The 24,528-nt window shown below is 48.7% G+C and overlaps 1 protein-coding gene across 1 annotated transcript; it reads left to right on the top strand.

The window, feature by feature from the left end:
* Positions 1-8,586: 8,586 nt before the first annotated feature.
* On the top strand, positions 8,587-19,339 carry LOC117887161 (zinc finger protein 436-like). The gene is made up of 5 exons (XM_034789471.1): positions 8,587-8,838; positions 12,202-12,290; positions 12,867-12,993; positions 13,618-13,731; positions 14,098-19,339. The coding sequence occupies exons 2-5, from the start codon at positions 12,267-12,269 to the stop codon at positions 15,381-15,383; spliced, it is 1,551 nt and encodes a 516-aa protein (XP_034645362.1). The 5' UTR covers positions 8,587-8,838; positions 12,202-12,266; the 3' UTR covers positions 15,384-19,339.
* Positions 19,340-24,528: the final 5,189 nt, after the last annotated feature.

Here is a 24,528-nt window from a genome sequence, read left to right as displayed (position 1 = left end):
TGGTATCATTTTTGTAGTTGAATATATGAATATTGGCTATGTACTTGTATCTCAATGTGTTTTGATTCTAAGTAGCCTCAGTGAAGCATTTGATCAGCTTCTTGAGAAAGGACTATTCTCAGTAAGTGCCCAATCAAGAAACACTTAATTGACAATGAACTTTGGGAGACGCCAATCCACATCTGAGCTTTCCTGGGAACGTTCAAACTAACATGTAAACAATGGCGTTGGCCTGTAAAGAACTGAGTCATGCATGGACATGTGACTTGCCCATGTGACTCCAAACTCCATTTTGTAGCTGTGATTCTGAACAGGAAAATAAAGGGGTTTCTGCCCACAAGAGAAAGAATATAAAATGCCCTGGAAACCCCTCCATTTTGTCTTCAGCTGGCTCAAGAGATAGCCTCTCCACCCCAAAGAGATGCCTGAAAGAAACTGGAACAAGGACAGTAAATATGGGGGTGTGAGTGATTGCTGGACCCAAACTAGGACAGAGAAAGAAGCTTATTGGAACATCTCTGAGGATAAGATTTACCTGCATTTAGTTTCTTACTGTATGAGGCTTAGCTTTGCGTGTTTTTATTTTGCTTGGTAATTCACTTTGTTCTGTCTATTATTACTTGGAACCACTTAAATCCTACTTTTTATATTTAATACAATCACTTTTTGCTTATTAATTAACCCAGAGCAAACAGCTGTGCATATCTCTCTATCAGTGTTATCGAGGGCAAACAATTTATGAGTTTATCCTGTATAAGCTTTATACAGAGTAAAATGGATTTATTTGGGGTTTGGATCCCATTCGGAACTGGGTATCTGGGTGCTAGAGACAGGAGCACTTCTTAAGCTGCTTTCAGTTAAGCCTGCAGCTTGTGGGGGACGTGGTTCAGACCTGGGTCTGTGTTTGCAGCAGGCTAGTGTGTCTGGCTCAACAAGACAGGGTACTGAAGTCCCAAGCTGCCAGGGAAAATGGGCTCAAAGGTAGTCTCAGCACATCAGGTGGCAGTCCCAAGAGGGTGCTCCATTCAGGTGGTCCATGGATAGTTCCCTCTAAGGTGTGCGCCTGGACAGCCACACATGAGAGAATGAAAGGCCACCCACCTAATTAGTGGAGCCGCGCAGACATGGCTCCACTAATTAGGTGCCTGGACCCTGGAGAAGATGCATATGTAAGATCAGGTGGTGGCCTTGGAGGGAATAGGGGGTAGGTGGGAGGAGGCAGTGGGGTGAGAAGAGGGGGTGGGGAGAATTTGGGATATGCAGGGCTGCGGCGGCCGGAGAAAAGCGACTTTCCCCAGCTCCAGGACTGCGGCTGCCAGGGAGAGACGGCCCTCCTTCCCAGTGCCAGCTCGGGGGCTGCTGTGGCAAGGGAGAGAGGGAGAGACTCCCCTCCTTCACAGCCTCAGCTCGGAGGCTGCCACGGTGGGGGAGAAAGGGCACATCCATCACATTAGAAAGGTAAGACTACTGATATTAAAATATGAGCTGTGTGCTTTTATGTGTAGAACATAGCGCTTTTATCCAAAGTGCTTTACAACAGTTAGCTAACAGTACAAACAACATTTGGAAAGATCATTAAGTGGTCTGCTGAGACCATCAGCAATTTTCAGGTGGTCCGGTGAAAAAGAAGTTTGGGAACCAACCCTTTAATTGATCAGCAACGTAATAACAAAACAACATTAACCGGGATGACTTTAAGTGAGGAATTACTGTATATTGGCTTACAAGGCAGGTGTGGGGGGTGGGACTTGGACCTGTTCTGGGCACCACCAAAAATTATACAAACCTGCTGCCCCTGCCCTGGACTTCCACCCGCCTCCCCCAGCCTCCCTCAACAATGGGTGAGGAGACTTCACGCCCTGACCAGCCTCGAAGGTTCCCAGGAAGGGGTTGTGAAGGGTTGGATCACAGAAACCCCCTTGGGGCTGCCAACTGATATGCCAAGGCTACTTCTGCCCCTGCTTTCTTGCCCTCGCAGCTTGGGACTTCAGTGCCCTGCCTGGTTTGAACCAGACCCGCTAGCCTGCTGCAAACCCAGACCCAGCTCTTAACCACGTCCCCTAACAGCTGCGGGTTTAAACTGAAAGCAGCTTAAGAAGTGTTCCTGTCTTTAACACTCAGATGCCCAACTCCCAATGGGGTCCAAACCCCAAATACATCCATTTTACCCTCTATAAAACTTATACAGGATAAACTCATAAACTGTTTGCCCTCTATAACACTAATAGAGAGGTATGCACAGCTGTTTGCCCCCCCTCCCAGGTATTAATACATACTCTGGGTTAATTAATAAGTAACAAGTGATTTTATTAAATACAGAAAGTAGAATTTAAGTAGTTCCAACTAATAGTAGACAGAACAAAGTGAATTACCAAGCAAAATAAAATAGAACACGCAAATCTGAGTCTAATACAGTAAGGAAAATGAGTACAGATAAAAACTGCACCCTTAGAGGAATTCCAGTAAGCTTCCTTTTACAGACTAGTCTCCTTCTAGTCTGGGTCCAGCAATCACTCACACCCCCTGTAGTTACTGTCCTCTGTTCCAGTTTCTTTCAGGTATCCTTGGGGGTGGAGAGGCTATCTCTTTAGCCAGCTGAAGACAAAATGGAGGGGTCTCCCACAGGCTTAAATAGACTTTCTCTTGTGGGTGGAGACCCTCTCCGCTCTCCTATGCAAAGAGTCCAGCTCCAAGATGGAGTTTTGGAGTCACATGGGCAAGTCACATGTCCATGCCTGACTCAGTTTTTACAAGCAGCAGCCATTGCTTACATGCTACCTTGAACGTCCTCAGGTAGACTTTTTATGTGGATTGGAGCTCCCAGTGGAGTTTCTTGATTGGGCACTTAATTTGCACATTCCTTTCTCAAGAAGCTGATCAGATGCTCTACTAAGGCTGCTTAGAAATCTAGCAAGTATGCAGCCAATATTCATAACTTCAAGTACAAAAATGATACATGCATACAAATAGGAGGAATGTAATCAGTAGATCATAACCTTTACAGAGATGTTACGTGGCATATGTAGCATAAAACATATTCCAGTTATGTCATATATACATTCATAAGCATATTTCCATAAAGCCTCATGGTGTACACCATTACAGGGGTGTTGTTCTGAAATGTCCAGCCTTGTCCTGGCTGCCAGTAGGTGCGGAGCACCCACTAATTTTTCCCCGTGGGTGCTCCAGCCTCGGTACACCCACAGAGTCGGCGCCTATGACTGTGTCTGCTAAACTGCAAATCGTTTAGTTCCAGCCCCCTCTGGTGCAATTGATGGGGTTGCTCCAACCCTGGTTAGCTTGATGGGTCTGTGTAAGCGAGATGTAAATACATTCTCATGGTCTTTCAAAATCCTATGGCAGTAACTCTGGGGGAAGGCGGGGAGGGAAATTACATTCCTTTGTCTAGGGTGGCGTGCCCTGAGTAACGTGTCCCCAGCTGATCCGGGCTCTAGGTAACCTCTCTAGGACCAAGAAGATCCAACATCCCCTTGCCCTTGATGATATTGGGGACTCTCTGCACCAATCCCCAGTCTCCATATAAATAACTCTTTCCCCCACTCCCAGGAATCTGCAGGTCTCCTTTCTGCTCACGGACATGGTGGCTTCTATGTACGACGCCCCTTTCATGCTGAAAGAAGCTGCCCGTGCCCAGGGGACTTGGGGGCCCAGGGGGCAGGAACAAGGGCAGGGGGGCTCCCGTGCAATCCCTTGCTCGCTAGGACCCAGGAGCAGCTGAGATGCGGCTCTGGGTGCGATCGCTGGGGTCACTCAGGCCTGGTCTACACTAGGCGTTTATGTCGAAGTTAGCGCCGTTACATCGAATTAACCCTGCACCCGTCCACACCGCGAAGGTATTTAGTTCGACATAGAGGTCTCTTTAATTCGACTTCTGTACTCCTCCCCGATGAGGGGAGTAGCGCTAAATTCGACATGGCCATGTCGAATTAGGCTAGGTGTGGATGGAAATCGACGCTAATAGCTCCAGGAGCTATCCCACAGTGCACCACTCTGTTGACGCTCTGGACAGCAGTAAGAGCTCGGATGTTCTGAACTGCCACACAGGAAAAGCCCCGGGAAAATTTGAATTTGAATTCCTTTTCCTGTCTGGCCAGTTTGAATCTCATTTCCTGTCTGGACATCGTGGCGAGCTCAGCAGCACTGGCAACGATGCAGAGCTCTCCAGCACTGATGGCAGTGCAATCTCAGAATAGAAAGAGGGCCCCAGCATGGACTGATCGGGAAGTCTTGGATCTCATCGCTGTGTGGGGCGATGAGTCCGTGCTTTCCGAGCTGCGATCCAAAAGACGGAATGCAAAGATCTATGAGAAGATCTCTAAAGACATGGCAGAGAGAGGATACAGCCGGGATGTAACGCAGTGCCGCGTGAAAATCAAGGAGCTGAGGCAAGGCTACCAGAAGACCAAAGAGGCAAACGGACGCTCCGGATCCCATCCCCAGACATCCCGTTTCTACGAGGCACTGCATTCCATCCTCGGTGCGGCCGCCACCACTACCCCACCACTGACTGTGGACTCTGAGGATGGGATAGTGTCCACGGCCGGATCCTCGGACATGTTAGCGGACGGGGAAGATGAGGAAGGAGATGAGGAGGACGAGGCAGTCGACAGCGCTCACAACGCTGATTTCCCCGACAGCCAGGATCTCTTCATCACCCTTACAGAGATCCCCTACCAACCCTCCCCAGCCGTTACCCCGGACACAGAATCTGGTGAAGGATCATCCAGTAAGTGTTGTAAACATCTAAACATTTATTTGTAACAGAACATGATTATTAACAATTTAAAAAATGGGTTTCTCATGATTAGTTTGATTAACTTAACGGTTCAGTCATGGGCAGTGCAACTATTTGAAAAAAATCTAGCAATGTCCGGTTTTGCATGATTGTCCTGCCCAAGCCGCTCTACTGTTTAGTCCCTGCTACTGCAGCTACAGTAAGATGCGGTCTATATGTCCGGGGATGGAGCAGAAATCCTCCTGGGACATCTCAAGGAAGCTCTCCTGCAGGTAATTTGAAATCCGCTGCATTAGGTTCTTGGGGAGAGCGGCCTTATTGGGTCCTCCGTAGTAGGACACGTTGCCGCGCCACGAGACTAGCAAGTACTCTGGAATCATTGCTTGGCACAGCATGGCGGCATACGGCCCTGGTCTTTGAAGGCTTTCCCGGAGCATTCTCTGTCTGTCGCTCTCAGAGATCCTCATGAGGGTGATGTCGCTCATGATGACCTGCTTTGAATGAGGTAGGGGAATGTTAGTGTTGGGACTGCTTTACCGTTCCTTTACAGAACTGTAACCGCTGGTTTGCAGCCACGCGGTGGAGGCGGGAGAGGGTCAGCCGAAAGGGATCGTTCCCGGGGACAGCCGCGAGGGTGTGGGACAGGAGCAGACTTCCTGCTTGCCGGATTGCTGGCAGCAGGGACCGACATTGATTTCAATGTGAAATGAGGCCATTGCTAATATTAAAGTTTTAAGCTGCCACGAATCTACGGCTTACCATGTCTGCGTGCAAGAGCAATTCCGTTGTCCTGACAGGGTTCTCAAAAGTGCTCTGCAAAACCCCAGACACTGAATGCGAAGGCCGAGAATTCGACCTTGTGCTGAGTGCGCATGTGATAGGTGCTGTGCATGGTCCTGTTCACAGAGAAAGACTATGTTCTTTGTTCACAACTACATTTATCTTTCTGAGGAATTCACTCCCTTTTTCCCATTCCCACAGCCCCATCTGCGACTGTCTCACAACCTAGCCTGTCATCACACTCCCAGAGGCTAGGGAGGATTAGGCATAAGAAGAAGAGGACACGGGAGGACATGTTCTCAGAGCTTATAGCCTGCTCCCGAGCCCAGGCAGCACAGCAGACCCAGTGGCGGGAGAACTTGTCCCAAATGCACCAAGCCAACATGGATCGGGAGGAGAGGTGGCGTCAGGAAGACCAGCAGGCGACTCAAACCCTGCTTGGACTACTGAGGGAGCAAACGGACACGCTCCGGCGCCTTGTGGATGTTCTGCAGGAACGGAGGCAGGAGGACAGAGCCCCGCTGCAGTCCATCTCTAACCGCCCTCCCCCGCCACCAAGTCCCATACTCCCTTCACCCAAAGTGCACAGAAGGAGAGGCGGCAGAGTCCCTGCTAACTCTCACTCCACCCCTGCAGAGAGCTCGAGCAGCAGAAGGCTCTCATTCCCCAAAGTTTGACAAGTTCTTTCCTTCCCGCCTGACACAAGCCCCCGTCCAAGTTTCACTTCCCAGTCCCATGTGTAGTTGATAATAAAAAATATGTTTCTGTTAACTACTGTTTCCATCATGTTCTTTTGGAGGAGGGGGGGGAAAGGGGGTTGGTAATTGGACAGGACAGTCACCTTTGGCAGGGTACATAGTAGGGGGCAGGCACAGCAGCAGGGCACATACATAGTGCAGTGATGCAGTGACTACTTACCCTGGTTAGTCTGGGAGGTTCTTTTCATGTTATGTGGTGGGGGGTGGGTTGCTCTGTGACTTTGTGTCAGGGGAGGGCAGTTAGAGATCTTAAGCGGCGGTCCTTAGGCAGGATCACAGAGCCACACAGCAGGGGATCTGTAACCGTCCCACCCCTGCCACAAACTCACATAGACCCCCCATACACACAGTCCGTATCAGGAGGGGTGACAGGCTCCGTTGAAAGAACCATCCCACCGCAGCGGAGCCTGTCAGTCCTTGAGTTTAGAAGCTGCATTCGCGCGACTACACTACACCCGCTCCGCACCACAGTCTGCGTCCCAGTTTTAAAAAATTCCCGCGAAAACAGTATTAAAGAAAACGGTGTGCTTTAACAAAGTAGAACTATTTTTATTTTGAAACGTGTGTTGGAAGTGGGGTGAAGGCTTCTCTGTACACAAAATTAGAAAGTCACAGGTTACCCTGCTCACTCAGGAACTTTGCTTTCAAAGCCTCCCGGATGCACAGCGCTTCCCGCTGGTCTCTTCTAATCGCCCGGCTGTCTGGCTGTGAGTAATCAGCAGCCAGGCTAATTTCCTCAACCTCCCACCCCGCCATAAAGGTCTCCCCCTTGCTCTCACAGAGATTGTGGAGCACACAGCAAGCTGCTATAACAATGGGGATATTGGTTTCGCTGAGATCACAGCGAGTCAGCAAGCTTCTCCATCTCCCCTTGAGACGTCCAAAAGCACACTCCACCACCATTCTGCACTTGCTCAGCCGGTAGTTGAAGAGTTCTTTTTCAGTGTCCAGGGCACCTGTATAGGGCTTCATGAGCCAGGGCATTAGCGGGTAGGCTGGGTCCCCGAGGATGACTATAGGCATCTCCACATCCCCAACAGTTATTTTGTGGTCCGGGAAGTAAATACCTTGCTGCAGCCGTCTAAACAGACCAGAGTTCCTGAAAACACGAGCGTCATGAACCTTGCCCGGCCATCCGACATTGATGTTGGTAAAACGTCCCCTGTGGTCCACCAGTGCTTGCAGCACCATGGAAAAGTAGCCCTTTCTGTTAATGTACTGGCTGGCCTGGTGGTCCGGTGCCAGGATAGGGATGTGAGTTCCATCTATGGCCCCACCGCAGTTTGGGAATCCCATCGCTGCGAAGCCATCTATGATCGCCTCCAAGTTTCCCAGGGTCACTACCTTTGGCAGCAGTACATCAACGATTGCCTTGGCTACTTGCATCACAACAACCCCCACGGTAGATTTGCCCACCCCAAACTGGCTCGCGACTGACCGGTAGCTGTCAGGCGTTGCAAGCTTCCAGAGGGCTATGGCCACTCGCTTCTGGACAGTCAGGGCTGGTCGCATCCGGGTGTCATTGCGCTTCAGGGCAGGGGACAGCAACTCACAAAGTTCAAGGAAAGTTCCCTTCCGCATGCGGAAGTTTCGCAGCCACTGTGATTCATCCCAGACCTGCAGCACTATGCGGTCCCACCACTCAGTGCTTGTTTCCCGTGCCCAGAATCGCCGTTTCACAGCATCAACATGACCCATTGCCACCGTGATGTCCTCGGCGCTGGGTCCCCTGCTTTCTGAGAGGTCTGTGCTACTCTCAGACTTCAGGTCATCACCGCGTTGACGTAGCCTCCTCGCCTGACTTTTCTGCATCTGCCTCAGGGCAACCTGTATGATAAGCTGCGAGGCGTTGAGAGCGGCCACAACTGCAGCGATGGTTGCAGTGGGCTCCATGCTCACAGTGCTGTGGCGTCCGCGCTGTCAATGACTTGAAAAGTGCGCGAAATGATTTCCCGCCGGCGCTTTCAGGGAGGGAGGGAGGGCGGGAGTGATGGACGGATGACGACAGTTACCCAAAAGCACCCTGGCCCCTTTTTTTTTTACCCAGAAGGCATTTGCGGCTCCACCCAGAATTCCAATGGGCGGCGGGGACTCCGGGAACTGTGGGATAGCTGCCCTCAGTGCACCGCTTCCAATGTCGACGCTTTCCCCGTTAGTGTGGACTCACAAAGTCGAATTACTGTCCTTAGTGTGGACACACACGTTCGACTTTGCAATATCGATTCCAAATATTCGATTTAAGTAAAATCGAACTACTCTCGTAGTGTAGACAAGGCCTCAGTCCCGGCACCGGGAAGTGAATTGCTCTGGTTGCAGTGACTGGGGCGCTCTGGGGAGCCCACCCTCCTTGCAAGATCCCTGAGCCCCAGCGGCTGCTGCTGGGGACCTCGGAGCCCTGGCTGCAGCCGGGAGAGGTGAATCTCGAGTAGTAACATTCCCGCTGCTCCCAGGAACCTCTCTCAGTGCAGAGACCCCAGCCTGGCCAGGACCCCCCTTCCCGGACCCCAACCCCTGCTCCCAGGGAGGGCACCGCTTGGAGGGAAGGTAAGAGAGACCTGCCCATCCCCCCAGGGAGCGATGCCTCCCGGTTCCACCCTGGCTGCCGGGGGAGAGTTTGGCCCCAGGCTGCTCCCAATGGAGCTGGCTGCGATTCCTGCCCCGTGCCCAGGAAAGCTGCCGCCCGCCAGCTCCCATTGTCTGCAGGGCGGGTGAAGCCAGCGCGCGCCGTGGGGAGACCGGGGACAGCGACACCTGGGGGGGACAGAGAGGTGTGGGAGCCAGAAGGGGGCTAAAGAGGAGTAGGGGTGGGTGGGCAGGTGGGATTTAGAGGTGAATAGGGATAGGGGCATGGGAGCAGGAAGGGGGTTGAAGAGGGATGTGTGAGGGGGTAGGAGGGGGGGACAGAGATGCAGGGGGCGGGATGGGAATGTGGGGACGCTGAAGGGAGGCTGAGGGAACACACAGGAATCGGGGAAGGGGGCGGATTCTGGGGCTCGGGGGAACAGAGCTGGAACAGAGGGAAACTGTGGGGGGATAAAGAGAAGGAAAAGGGGGATGTGGGAAGACTGAAGGGAGAATATGAGAGCAAGAGGAGACTGGCTGTGGAAGGAAGAGCAGAGGGTCAGAGAAGGGAGAGGGATGGTGAGGGATACTATGGCAGCTCCCCTAGTCCATGGGGTGGGTGGGGGGCTGCCCTGCCCAGCAGCTGGTGTGGAATCTTTCCCCCCAGAAATGAATGGTTAAACAAGCAGTGGGGGGTGGAGAGGGGATTTACCCCTAAGGGCTCAACATTTATAAGCGAAATTCGCTCCCCCCACATACACCCTGCTCCCAATTTATTTTTGGATATTTTTAAGACAGTCTCATTATTTAGGGGTCTGATTCCTGTATGTTAAATGCTTGGAGTTCACAGGACTCAGCAGCATCCTACTCTGATTTCTGTGCAGGATTTTGGGTCAAACCAGAGTCGCTGCTAGTGACATCAGGCAAGGAATCCAACTGGTATTTATTTTGGTTTGGTTCAGATTCAGTTCCATTCAATATATCGGGTTTCATTTCTGGTTCTAGCCACCCAAAGAAACAAAAATAAAAGTTCAGTTACCAGTTTAAATCTTATTTCAATGTTAGTGGAGGTAAATTAAAAAAAGAGAGCTGCAACTTAAAATGGAAACTGTTTTGATTTTTGATAATTTATTTATTTTTTAACTTTACATGAATTTTCCTGGATTTTTTTGTTGTCAAATAAATACGATTTTTTAAAAATGAACAATTTAGCTGAACAACCGAAAATAATATCTTTCAACATTTACTTTGCCATATTGGACCTCTGCAGTGAAAGGATACATGTGAGGCCTGGAAATTTTCTTTCAACACTCACTTGTGTTGCTGGAACTGCCAGTACATTTGTTGCTAGTTGATTCAGCTTGGAAAAGACATTTTTTGGATGTTCCCAGTAGTTTGTTCTTATTGAGAAATGGCTAGTCTGCAAATGAATCAAGAATTGGCCCAATCCTTTTCTGGGCTTTCCTTTGTCCAGATATCACTTCCTTTTTAGAGATTTCAAAAGCTTTCAGAAGAAGTTCCAATGTATCTTTCAATTTCAGATGTCTCTGACAGATTCTATAACATCATTACTTCTGACTGAAGCTTTTCCATCTTCTTCCATGTTTTGGTGTAATGAAATTTTGCCTTGACTTTGTCCTCCTCTGATAGTGGGGGGTGGAGGTGGGCATCAGACAGTGTGGGGGGGGGGGGAGGGAAGAAGGAGGGAAGGGGTTGGGAGCTGGCCCTGCAGGTGGCTTCAGTGGGGAAGGGAGTTTGGAGCATGAACCCTGCCTCAAGTGGGAGGGAGGAGCTGCCCCAGGGGCTGGGGATGGTGGGAGGAGGCCTGTCTAAGGGGAGAAGGTTGGGGAGCCATTACCTTTGCCCTTGGGCTTGAAGAGATATTATGAACTTCAGGGCCCAGGGAGCATCCCCCCTCTTCTCTCCCCAGGGGGGCATCTCAGAGATGGTTCCTCTGGTGTGCAGGAAGCTCCCAAGCTTCCCCTTGCCCTCCCTGTGCTTGTGGGCTGGCCCTCTTCTATTCTCATTCTCTTCTCACTATCCTGGGGCAGGCCATTCTGGGAGCCATCACCAGACCATTGGCTAGTTACTTTATTCTCTTAAAATTAAAATGAGATTACTAATTTTTTTTATATTGAGCTTAAAATTATGCTGAATCTTTATTTTAACTGGTCCCCTCTGCCCCACCCACTTTTTTTTTTCCAGTTCAATTCAGTCAGTAAATAAAAACTATGGTTCAGTTTTGGTTCCAATACGAAATTCCAGTTTGGACTGATTCTCTGGTTCCAGTGAGTGTCCAGATGGGCAAATGAAATCAGCGCTGGCCTGATTGTCCCTGGGGGTTGCAGGGGCAGCACATGGAGGCTCGGTCATTAGTGGCCCCGACCAGAGGGCTCTGGTAATTGCTGAGGCAGAGGAGGCCGGTGTCAATCTCTGTGTTCAGGATAGTAGAGCCCGAGAGCTAGCTGGGCTTCCTGAGGTAAATGCTGCTGCCTCCACTGTGATCTGGGAGCCTGGGCTGTGCAGCTGCCCCGCAGGGTCTGTGCTGGGATAGACCAAGATTAAAGCCCCTGTGTGCCCAGCCAAGGGAGGACTTTCTCCTGTGGCTGAAACCAGCCCCTAGGGCAGCCCTGGGCTCTGCTGGAGACTCCAGTTGATGAGAGAGACCTGCGGTAAAGTGCTGGGGAAGGACAGGAAAGTGATTCTGAACAAATGGACCCTCCTCACCCCATCTCTTCTCCCAGCTGTCTGCAAGTCCCAGAGCTGCTGCCCTTGATACATCCTGTCGCACACCTGTTAGCCCTGGCAGTAGCTATTAGAGAGGAAAGCTCGCAGGAATGGCAGGACAGTAACCAGTTCTTCCATGCAGAAGGGAAAGGGGAGAGACTGGAAGGGGCAGCAAGAGCAATAAGTGGGGAGGGAGGTTCCCAGCTCCCAGCCCTGCCCAGCTCCATTTCCTGCAGCACCCCTGGGCAGATTAACTTTAATTAGAAGAAGGTGAGGAGCAGAGAGAGGAAAAGCCAGTTCCTGCCTCTACCTAGTCCCCGCGCTGCTGGGGGAATGTGCTTTCCTGGGGACAGTGTCTGGGGGATCACCAAAGTAGCTCCTTTGATTCTGCTCTTTTCTAGTGCTTGGCTCAGAGACTCTGTTACTGGGACTGTTTAAAAATATCTTCTGAGTTTAGTCCCCATCTAAGGGGTCAGGTCTGTGTTGTAATAATGTCACTGAGGGTTTGCCCTGCATGGCGGAGTCTAGAGTATCTGTCTGCAGGGAAAGAGTCTGGGGGGAATCAGGGTGTGAAATGGACTAACGCTATTCAGAAAATTCCCCTTCTCACCCTGACAGGCTGCAGAATAAGGACAACGTGTTGCTCCAGATCATCCAATTTTCCTAGGGTACGGGGAAGGGAAATGGCTATGGTGGAGCCAGCTCAGGTATGGGATTTTGGGGGGAGCTGCCGGGGAGGGTTGTTGTGGAGAGGGAGGGGCAGGAAATACATAGGGGCAGGCAGGGATGGGGACAGGGTGTGTTAAATCTGCTGGGACATGCTCAGCCTAGGGCCTGATTTATGAACAGGCCAATGGGGGCGGGGGAGTGAACATTCCACCATTTCTGAAACAGGAAACAACCCCCTGGACAGGGCTGGGAAGACAGACCAGAGTGCTGAAGCCTGAACGCACTAGGCAGAGACTGTGATGAAATACAAAGGGAGGGTGCTGGGATTCCTGTCCCTGTTCCCTGCACGGAGCTCTGCTTCCCACATCAGCCTGTAGGCAGTAAGTGTGTGGTAAATGAGAAAACCCTGCCGTCCTCCCTCTGCTGGGAGGGACAAGGAGCTCTTACCTTTTCTCTGTTCCCTGGAGCCTCCTGGCCATTCTGAGCAGGGTGGGGGTGGGATTCTGCTCCTCTGGCCCTCCCAGAGCTGTCCTATTTGTGTGCTTCTTCCCACATGAATAGTGGGATTGTGGCTGGGGCAGCAGGTACTGAGTGGGAAGCACCTGTTTTTTCAGATGCCGGTGACCTTTGAGGATGTGGCTGTGTATTTCACTGAGGGGCAGGGGGCTCTGCTGGACCCCGGTCAGAGAGCCCTGTACAGGGACGTCATGCAGGAGAATTATGAGACTGTGACCTCACTGGGTAAGGATTCCTGTCCCCTCAGCTATTTGAAGCCCTGGGGCCTGCATTTCTGCACCTGGTCAGGTTCTTCCCTAGTCAGTTACATTAGAGGGGACATAGTCTATGAATCTCATAGTCCACAACTCCAGTGTGAGAGAGCCATTCATCTCCATATCCCCCCAGTGGGATAGGGGAGTCATGGACCTAATGGACATGCTAATTTATCCCCATCCCTCTAGCTTTCATGGGGCAGGAACAGTGTATTATCCTGTCTCCATTAATTCTCACTCATATACAGGATCTCTGTTCACCTCCCTTCTTGGAAATAGCTCCATGTGTGGGGAGGGCTCTGGCCTCTGGTGGTTTAGATGTATCCAGGGGTTTAACACCAGAGCTGTTTGTGCCTCGGCAAGTCCCTCAGAGCACACAGATCCTGAAAACTCCTAATGAGGGTGTGACAGCTCCCCCCTCCCCCAGACATTGGCTTCCCCCACTGAGACTCAGTGACCATGTTCCCATCTATTCAGATCCCACAACCCCCCACAATTCATGGGGTGAGTTTAAACTCAAGATGTGCCCTTTGTGACAAATACTGCACCAATCCTCAGAGCACTCTGATCATGCCTGATTTCATCCCCTGAGCAGGATTCCCCATTCCCAAACCTGACCTGATCAACCAGCTGGATGCAAGGGAAGAGCCATGGGTCCCAGATCTCCAGGCCTCCAAGGAAACAAAGATCTCAAGAGGTACCCACACAGGTGAGGAGTCAGTGACATTGACACAGAAACTATCTTGCAAAAGAAGGAAAAAGCTGAAAATCCCCAAAATCTGGTGTGAGCCCCTTCAGTTCTGTCTCATCCCACCCAGGTTAGGCTGTGGTCAGCAGGTGTCATATCATCATGGCAGATATCACTCATGGCTTCCCACCCACCCCTGTTAGCTGTCAGGAGTTTTCTCCCTGACTTCACTTCCCTGTCAGTGTTTGGATGGGATGTGGAGGCAGAATCCAAATTCTCAGTCTTCCAACAGCTATTGCATTATGTTTTCCCTCTCTGCTATTGCCCTTTCTGTATTTTCTACCAGCCCAGGAAATAACTCCTGCCTGGATTCTCTCTCTCCTCCAGCAGGTGATGAGACAATGAGTGAGAATGAGGAGGGGAATCCACAACAGGAATGTCCTGAGCAAGTGGAACTGCAAGGGAGCATATTGAGAAGAGCAGATGGGAATTTTTTCCAATGCTTGGAACAGAGAAAAGCCTGGAGTAATTGGCACAGGTCAGAAAGAAAGCTGGGAAATTGCCAAAGGAAGCAAGTAGATGAATCCATTGAAAGTAGGAGAGGAGGTAAGGATCCCAAGGAAACCAGAGCCCAGCTGACAAATCACAAAGGAAAGAAACCCTATAAATGCTTGGACTGTGGCAAAAGCTTCAGTGGGAGCTCAAATCTTATTAACCATGGGAGACTGCACACAGGAGAGAGACCCTATACATGCCTTGAGTGTGGGAACAGCTTCAGTAATGTCTCAGGCCTTTTTTGCCATAGCAGAATCCACACAGGAGAGAGACCATATAAATGCCTTCAGTGTGGGAAGAGTTTCACTGTATCATCAGCCCTTGTTATTCATCAGAGAACCCACACGGGAGAGAAACCCTATAAATGTCTTGAGTGTGGGAAAAGTTTCCGTGCACGCTCAGCCCTTATTGTACATCAGAGAACCCACACAGGAGAGAAACCCTTTAACTGCTTGGACTGTGGGAAAAGTTTCCGTCAGAGCTCACATCTTATTAGCCATGCAAGAATCCACATGAGAGAGAGGCCATATAAATGCCTTGAGTGTGGGAAAAGTTTTATTGCAGCATCAGCCCTTATTACACATCAGAGAACCCACACAGGAGAGAAACCCTATAAATGCTCGGAATGTGGTGCAAGCTTCAGTCGGAGCTCAAATCTTATTACTCATCAGAGACTGCATACGGGAGAGAGACCATATAAGTGCCTTGAGTGTGGGAAAAGTTTCAGTGCACCATCAGCCCTTATTGTACATCAGAGAACCCACACAGGAGAGAAATCCTATAATTGCTTGGACTGTGGGAAAAGTTTCCGTCAGAGCTCACATCTTATTAGCCATGCAAGAATCCACATGGGAGAGAGGCCATATAAATGCCTTGAGTGTGGGAAAAGTTTTATTGCAGCATCAGCCCTTATTACACATCAGAGAACCCACACGGGAGAGAGACCCTATAAATGCTTGGACTGTGGTAAAAGCTTCAGTTGGAGCTCAAATCTTATTGCCCATGAGAGACTGCACACGGGAGAGAGACCCTATAACTGTTTGGATTGTGGGAAAAGCTTCAGTCAGCACGCAAGCCATATTAAGCATGGGAGAATCCACAAAGGGAAGAAACTGTGAAAATGCCTCCACTGTGAGAAAAGTGTCAGTCAGAATTCACACCTTAGTAGACATCAGACAATTCAGACAACAGAGAAACCCCAAAAATGCTTGGATGATGGGAAAGGCTTCAATCCAACGTCATACCTTTCTAAACGTTGGAGAATTCACATGGGACAGAATCTATAAATGCCTCAGCTGTGGAAAATGTTCAATTCGAAGATCAAACCTCGCTTCACATCCGACAATCTACACAAGACAGAGAACCCATAAAAACTTGGATTGTGGGAAAAGCTTCAATAACTTCAGGAAAAGATTCAGTCTGAGCTTACACATTATTCCCCATTGGATAATTCACAGAAGAAAGAGCTTGAATGTATGGGTACCTTCATTTGGTGCTCACATGGCATCCAGCATCAGCAAATCTACACAAGGAAGAGGCCTGTCAGATGTCCTTAGCTTGGAAAATGCTTCAGTTGGAGCTGACACCACAGTGGACACCAGAGACTCCTCCACACAGAAGAGGCTAGCCATAGTAAAAACTCCATTTCCTAATTCCCACACACAGTGGCATTTGGCTCCCAGGTATCCAGCTGCCCATGTCTGGGGGCAGGTTCCAGCAGCAGCTGACCCTGAGCTGATCAGGGACCTAAGCAAAGCCCAGGAAGAGGAGGAGAAGTCCTGATCAGCCCCTGCTGCAGCCCTGGCTGCTGAAGTGCAGGGCCTTCCTGCCTCCTGCTAACCTGCTGGGGGAAGGGAGAAAGAACTCCTCCAGAAGCTCCCTCTGGCTGGATGAAGTTCCACCCTTCCCTTCCCTTCCCTTCCCTTCCCTTCCCTTCCCTTCCCTTCCCTTCCCAGGCATGATTCCTCTTCCATGGAGACTAGGAGAGGGATACTTGGGTCAGGCCCACAATCACTCTGGACACCTGTCCCCACCCCCCATTTTCCAGCAATATTCCTGGGCTGGGCTCCCCCACTTACCTGGAGCTGGTCCCTGCAGGGAGAGTGTCCCTGGGGCTGGCAACACTTCCCCTCTCTAAATCCCCTGAGGTGCTGGGTTCCGGGGGATCAAATATGAAGGGACCAGGAGGGATGGGTTTTGGGGAGGAAACTGGGGGATTGAATGGTTGGGTCTGGTGGATGTGGGAAGCAGAGGGTGCTGGGTGCAGGGGAAATAAAATGTTAGGGATCATGGGGTAAGAGAGGAGGGTATGGGAAAGAGAGGTGCTTCCTCTTATCAGTCACGTCCTCAGCCCCTTTTCCCCGCCTTCTCTGCATTCAGAAAGCACCACTGAAAGGGACTGATTTCCATAGTCTCTTTTGTGGGAGGTCTAAAGGCCTCGGGATCCCACCTCTGCCTCCATAGCATCAGCCTCCGAGGGTCTGTCTGTGGTGGGAAAAGTGGTTGGGATTAGCTAGCAAATCTCCCCTGACCCTCCTCCAGTTTTCCTAGTCTAGACTGACCCCAACTTTCTTGTATATACTGATTTCACCCTTCCCCCTTCCGCTCCCCCCGCTCCCATTAGCAGAGTGATTGTTAGAGTTACTGAGTTCCCCTTTTGGGGAGAGAGTGTCCCATTCTCACATAGTGTCACATTGCTCCACGTTATGCCAAAAAACATTTTTTATATATATTGACTCCCTTAGAGACCAGAATTAAATAGATTCTAAAAGTTCTGGATCAGGGGTAGGAAAATGTATTTTGGGCTCCGTATTATTTAAGGGTGATAGGGTGAGTAGGAGGGATTCCTTTCTCCCCCCTTCACTGTCACACTCCACCCTGACACAGCAGCCCCTGTCTGAGCCATGGAGAGTTTATCCTCTCCCCATTCTACCCCCCACCTCCCAGCACGGCACTTCCAACAGTGTTCTTTGCTCTCCATGCTTAAGCATCACACTTTGATTTATTTGCTCCTGACTCAGACTCTGAGGGCTAGAGATGAAAGTGTCCCAGACCTGGAGGGGGGAATTCAAATGAACCCCAAACTCTGTTTGAGCTTAAATCACTATTTCCATCTCTTGGTAAAGTGGCTTCTGGGCTTTTTCCAGCCAAGTCCAGAACATTTATAGATGGGCAGATTTTGGATTTGGTTTGTTTGTTTCTTTTTTCCTTTTTTGGCATTAGGACAATGGTAAAACTTTTGTAAATGACACAATCAAGTAACGAGGGGGAGCTGAGTAAAGCAGGTTTAGCCAGTTCAGAAGCAAATGGATACATTTGCTTTTTCTTCTTTTGGGAGTTATGATTGTGTGGGATTTCACTTTATGAACCTGAGTGTTTTGTAGCCCACCTTGTACTGTTGGTTTTCCTCTCTTCCTCAAGGCTGTTTGGTCACATACTTTGATATTAGTTTAGTTTGACAGGATGTAGCACAAGTTTATTGAGAACTTTATGAGACAAATTATCATTTTCCAGAAGAGTCCTTTTTATTTTATTTTAACCTTTATCCTTTGTCTTGAGATATTTGTGTTGTTTGAACAATGAAAATTATCAATGTCTCTGCACAAATACCTAGCTTGAGTGCTAGATTCATACTCCGAGAGGCCGAGACTGATCAGGGCATGGAGTTACTCCCTGACCCCTTCAGAGATATGAGATACAACTAAGATGGGGAGAGGGTGGGGAGAGAGAGCTGGGAAACTGCAGTCTTGTCTATTGAGAGACAGACAGCTGAGGCTGAGAACTGTGAACTTGCTGCACCAATGCCAGAGAGACAAGTATTGCCCTATGAGTGCCGGGTGAAGCCATCCATGAAATCTAAATGGCTACAAATGGTACCCCAAGAAGAATGATGAGGCGAGGGGGCAGCGTCTCCCGATTACTGAGAGGATGAGCCTGGGCAGAGACAAGTAGGAAGCTGGGGAAGCCAACACACCTGCTCCAGCCTTGAAGCCAGGCTGACTCCCCACATTGAGGCCAGAGGAAGACGACCAGTCTGACAGCCCAGCTGGTCCTTCCCCCCGCCCACCCATTTATCACCCTGTCCTGTGTGGGGACAACAGAGACTCACTCTGCCCAACTCACCCCACACTGCATCCCTCTAATCTCAGCTCCTTGAATTCCCTGCTCTCGGAGTGTTTGCTTTGTGACTGGGTCCCAGCATCTCTGCACTTTTCTACCAATTTGTAAATGTTGCTTTGTTGCTGGTGCATAGGGGATTTGGGCACAGCAGTGTGCTGGGCATGTAAAGTATGGAGCTGGGATGGGTGTGGGGAGAGGAGTCTGTCTTTGTTCCTCCTTTGGAAGTAGAATTTAGTTTCTCACACTCCAAGTGTAGTTTGTTTTACATTAAATACCCAGCAGATTCATAGTGGAGGTTAACCATAAAAGCAATGCAAACATGGTCTGGTACAGAACTGCACAGCGAGGTCACCCATACAATGTGTGTATGTGTGTATGTTTCAACCCAAGACTCCTGCTCTCTCAACCTTACCACCTACCTAATTCTAGCTCAGACCCATTTAAATCAATGGGGCTATTGGCAGTAGTAAAATTGAACATGTGAATGTGGTTTAGCCGGACAGGAAGTTTAGAGTGGTAGGTTTGGGAGTCTCTCTCTGTTGATACTCGGCCTGTTCCACATACCAAAACTTTCCCCAAATTCATTCTTGTCTGGCTACAAAATAATCACGTCTGAGTTAATACCATGAATATTTGTAATACAGCAGCAGCCAGAGGCTCCACAGAAGACTACGGTCATATTGTGCTAGGTGCTGTATATACACATCATGAGAGACAGCTCCTAAGAGAAAGAGTTTACAGTTTCAATATGTAGAACAACCAACTTAATGGTTTTGTAAATGTCAGGGGTGACTATGTAATCTAAAGGGCTACAAGTGATGCCCCAAGAGGAATGATGAGGAGGGGGGCAGCACCTCCAGATTGCTGAGAGAACGAGGCTCTGACCTTGAAGCAGGTATTCAACTTCTGTTATTGACAAATACAGATTGTTCTTCCCCACAATTACTGTACTTACTCCTAGGCCTTGGCTACACTTACCAGCTAGTTCGACGGCTGGAAATCGAAGTTCTGGGTTCGACTTATCGCGTCTAGTCTGGACGCGATAAGTCGAACCCGGAAGTGCTTGCCGTCGACTGCGGTACTCCAGCTCGGCGAGAGGAGTACCGCGGAGTCGACGGGGGAGCCTGCCTGCCGCGTGTGGACCAAGGTAAGTTCGAACTAAGGTACTTCGACTTCAGCTACGTTATTCACGTAGCTGAAGTTGCGTACCTTAGTTCGAATTGGGGCGGGTAGTGTAGACCAAGCCCTAGAGCGCAGGATACATTTTCTGAGAAAAGTAAACCTGCTACTGGCTTTAGTAATAATCATTAACAATGGGTCTGTTCAGACATTTAGCACCGACTGTCAGACCCAACCATAGAATCATAGACTTTAAGGTCAGAAGGGACCATTATGATCATCTAGTCTGACCTCCTGCACAATGCAAGCCACAGAATCTCACCCACCCACTCGTGTCAAACCTGTGTCTGAGCCACTGAAGTCCTCAAATCATGGTTTAAAGACTTCAAGGTGCAGAGAATCTTCCAGCAAGTGACCCATGCCCCACGCTGCAGAGGAAGGCAAAAAACCTCCAGGGCTTATGCCAATCTGCCTTGGAGGAAAATTCCTTCCCGATACCAAATATGGCGATCAGCTAAACCCTGAGCATGTGGGCAAAACTCATCAGCCAGACACCCAGGAAAGAATTCTCTGTAGTAACTCAGATCCCACCCCATCTAACATCCCATCACAAGCCATTGGGCATATTTACCGCTAATATTCAAAGACGAATTATACCATCCCCTCCATAAACTTATCAAGCTTAGTCTTGAAGCCAGATATGTCTTTTGCCCCCACTACTCCCCTTGGAAGGCTGTTCCAGAACTTCACTCCTCTGATGGTTAGAAATCTTCATCTAATTTCAAGTCTAAATTTCCTAATGTCCAGTTTATATCCATTTGTTCTTGTGTCCACATTGGTACTGAGCTTAAATAATTCCTCTCCCTCCCTGGTATTTATTCCTCTGATATATTTATAGACAGCAATCATATCTCCCCTCAGCCTTCTTTTGCTTGCTAAACAAGCCAAGCTCTTTGAGTCTGCTTTCATAAGACAAGTTTTCCATTCCTCGGATCATCCTAGTAGCCCTTCTCTGAACCTGTTCCAGTTTGAATTCATCCTTCTTAAACATGGGAGACCAGAACTGCACGCAGTATTTCAGATGAGGTCTCACCAATGCCTTGTATAACGGAAGCAGCACCTCCTTATCTCTACTGGAAATACCTCGCCTGATGCATCCCAAGACCACATTAGCTTTTTTCACAGCCCAAGACCACATTAGCTTTTTTCACTTTGGCGACTCATAGTCATCCTGTGATCAACCAATACTCCGAGGTCCTTCTCCTCCTCTGTACTTCCAACTGATGCCTCCCCAGTTATAACAATAGTTCTTGTTATTAATCCCTAAATGCATGACCTTGCACTTTTCACTATTAAATTTCATCCTATTACTTTTACTCCAGTTTACAAGGTCATCCATTTCTTCCTGTATGATATCCCGGTCCTTCTTTGTATTGGCAATACCTCCCAGCTTTGTGTCATCTGCAAACTTTATTAGCACATTCCCACTTTTTGTGCCAAGGTCAGTAATAAAAAGATTAAATAAGATTGATCCCAAAACCAATCCCTGAGGAACTCCACTAGTAATCTCCCTGCAGCCTGACAATTCACCTTTCAGTACGACCCGTTGTAGTCTCCCCTTTAACCAGTTCCTTATCCACCTTTCAATTTTCACATTGATCCCCATCTTTTCCAATTTAGCTAATAATTCCCCATGTGGAACCGTATCAAATGCCTCACTGAAATCGAGGTAAATTAGATTCACTGCATTTCCTTTGTCTAAAACATCGGTTACCTTCTCAAAGAAGGAGATCAGGTTGGTTTGGCACCATCTACCTTTTGTAAAACCATGTTGTATTTTGTCCCAATTACCATTGACCTACTTTTTCCTTCAAAATTTTTTCCAAGACCTTGCATACTACAGATGTCAAACTGACAGGCCTATAGTTGCCCGGATCACTTTTTTCCCCTTTCTTAAAGATAGGAACTATGTTAGCAATTCTCCAGTCATACGGTACAACCCCTGAGTTTACAGATTCATTAAAAATTCTTGCTAACGGGCTTGCAATTTCATGTGCCAGTTCCTTTAATATTCTTGGATGAAGATTATCTGGGCCCCCTGAGTTCATCCTATTAAGCTGTTCGAGTTTGGCTTCTACCTCGGATGTGGTAATATCTACCTCCATATCCTCACTCCCATTTGTCATCCTGCCATTATCCCTAAGCTCCTCATTAGCCTCATTAAAGACTGAGGCAAAATATTTGTTTAGATATTGGGCCATGCCTAGATTATCCTTAACCTCCACTCCATCCTCAGTATTTAGCGGTCCCACTTCTTCTTTCTTTGTTTTCTTCTTATTTATATGGCTATAGAACCTTTTACTATTGGTTTTAATTCCCTTTGCAAGGTCTAACTCTACATGGCTTTTGGCCTTTCTAACTTTATCCCTACATGTTCTGACCTCAATAAGGTAGCTTTCCTTGCTGATCACTCCCATCTTCCATTCCTTGTAGGCTTTCTGCTTTTTCTTAATCACCTCTCTGAGATGCTTGCTCATCCAGGTTGGTCTACAACTCCTGCCTATGAATTTTTTTCCCCTTTCTTGGGATGCAGGCTTCTGATATTTTCTGCAACTTTGACTTTAAGTAATTCCAGGCTTTCTTCACCTTTAGATCCCCAAGTTCTTCAGTCCAATCCACTTCCCTAACTAATTTCCTTAATTCTTTAAAGTTAGCCCTTTTGAAATCAAAAATCCTAGTCACAGATCTATTTTTGTTTATCCTTCCATTTAGTTTAAACTGAATTAGCTCATGATTGCTCGAACCAAGGTTGTCCCCTACAACCATTTCTTCTATGAGGTCCTCACTACTCACCAAAACCAAATCTAAAATGGCATCCCCTCTTGTTGGTTCAGCAACTATTTGGTGAAGGAATCCATCAGCTATCGCATCTAGGAAAATCTGAGCCCTATTATTATTATTACTAACACTTGTCCTGCGGTCTATATCTGGGAAGTTAAAGTTTCCCATGATCACATAATTCCCATTAGTATTTACTTCATTAAAAACATTAAAAAGGTCTCCATCCATACCTAAATCAGATCCCGGCGGTCTATAGCACATCCCAAGCACTATCTCAGGGGAGGCTCTAGTAGCTTTCTTCCCCAATGTGATTTTTGCCCAGACAGACTCTGTCTTATCCATTCCGTCCCTTCTTATTTCTTTACAGTCTACCTCATCATTGATCTACAATGCTACTCCACTACCTTTGCCTTTATTTCTGTCTTTCCTAAACAACACATACCCTTCAATACCTGTACTCCAGTCATGACTACTATTCCACCATGTTTCTGTTATCTCTATAATATCCAGTTTCACTTCCTGCACCAGTAACTCTAGTTCCTCCATTTTGTTACCTAGGCTCCTCGCATTGGTGTACAAATGTCTTAATTCTTGCTGTTTGGCTTCACTCACATTCTTTACCCGATTAGGCCCAGACATTCTACCGCCAGTATCACCTATTAGAATTGTATCTACAGTACCCTTCCTCCATATGTCCATTCTCCTACTCACGACAGTATCCTTTCTTGCTTCATTTTCTTCCCTCTCAGTGTTAAAATCCAGCGTGGAGATTACCTGGACATCTCCCAACCATCTCCCCCCCAATTCCTAGTTTAAAACTCTCTTAATCAGTTGTGCCAGCCTCCATGGAGTGATACCATTCAAATCCCCATACTGTTCTGATTAAAGGAGGGAGGGATAGCTCAGTGGTTTGAGTATTGGCCTGCTAAACCCAGGGTTGTGAGTTCAATCCTTACAGGGGCCATTTAGGGAACTGGGATTAAAAAAAAATCTGTCTGGGGATTGATCCTGCTTTGAGCAGGGGGTTGGACTAGATGACCCCCTGAGGTCCTTTCCAACCCTGATGTTCTATGCCTAAAGTATTTTAGTGCTTGTGGGCCCTCATTATATTAAACTGATTTTTAAAGCACATTAGATTTGGGGTAAGTTTTTCAAAACCATCTTTTCCAAAATGACGTAGGGTTGGATTTTTAAAGGTATTTTAAAGGCACTTGAGGATGCAGATAGGGGACTAGTGGGGTTATCAAAGCAGGTTAGACACCAGGGGCTAATTTAGGTTCCTAGCTGCTACTTTCGCTTTGATACCTGATTCTGATATTTAGATGCCACTGATCCTCAATCCCTCCCCCCCACTTAGGCCTTGGCTACACTGGCAATTCACAGCGCTGCACTTGCTGCGCTCAGGGGAGTGAAAAAACACCCCCCCTGAGCGCAGCGAGTGCAGCGCTGTAAAGCGCCAGTGTAATCAGCGCCTGCAGCGCTGCACGCTCGCTCGCAGTGCTGCAAGCTATTCCCCTCGGAGAGGTGGAGTACTTGCAGCGCTGTGAGAGAGCTCTCGCAGTGCTGGCAGCGCGACTACACTCGCGCTTCACAGCGCTGCCACGGCTTCATCTTGTTATGTTGCATGTAAGTCTTACTGTCCTATACTAATACTGTGTGTACCTTAGTTACCCTGTGTACTGCACCAGTACTTAGGTGGTGGGAATTGGGTGTGTGATTTTGCTGAGGCCCTCAGGGCAGGTGAGACTGCCCAGCTATTTGCACCTATGTAATCTGAGACCCAGGAGGGGGGTGTGACCAGGTGACGCCTTTGGCCTGGGAAGCGAGACAAAGAGAAGGAGGAGGGGAATGAAGGGGGGGGTGTTGGAGGTCGGGTGGCTGGAGGCTGGCAGTCTGCGTGCGGGGACTGGAAGAGGGGGAATCCAGGGCATCTGGGCCAGGATTCCCAAGATGGACTTGGCTGAAATTCACTGATGTCTGTAATAGCAAGCTCTGTTCCACGCTGTGGTCCTGTTGATGGAGAAACCTTCTGTTTTGTGCTGGCTGAGAGTCACATCTGACTGTGGAGTTGGGGTGCAGGGTGTTATCAGACGCCACCGGTGTGGTGATCTGCTCTGTTCAATGATGATAACAGTCGGCTGCGTGTGTGTGTTTCCTCTGTGTGCTGCCCCGGCTCTGCACAGA

This window comes from Trachemys scripta, chromosome 14 (genome assembly GCF_013100865.1).
Source record: "Trachemys scripta elegans isolate TJP31775 chromosome 14, CAS_Tse_1.0, whole genome shotgun sequence".
Classification (NCBI taxonomy): Eukaryota; Metazoa; Chordata; order Testudines; family Emydidae; genus Trachemys; species Trachemys scripta.
This window is presented reverse-complemented; position numbering and strand designations above follow the sequence as displayed.

Coding starts and splice junctions, on each gene's coding strand:
- LOC117887161 (XM_034789471.1), top strand. CDS start 12,267: ATGGCTATGGTGGAGCCAGCTCAG. Junction 12,291..12,866: donor CTATGGTGGAGCCAGCTCAG/GTATGGGATTTT, acceptor CTGTTTTTTCAG/ATGCCGGTGACCTTTGAGGA. Junction 12,994..13,617: donor TGAGACTGTGACCTCACTGG/GTAAGGATTCCT, acceptor TCCCCTGAGCAG/GATTCCCCATTCCCAAACCT.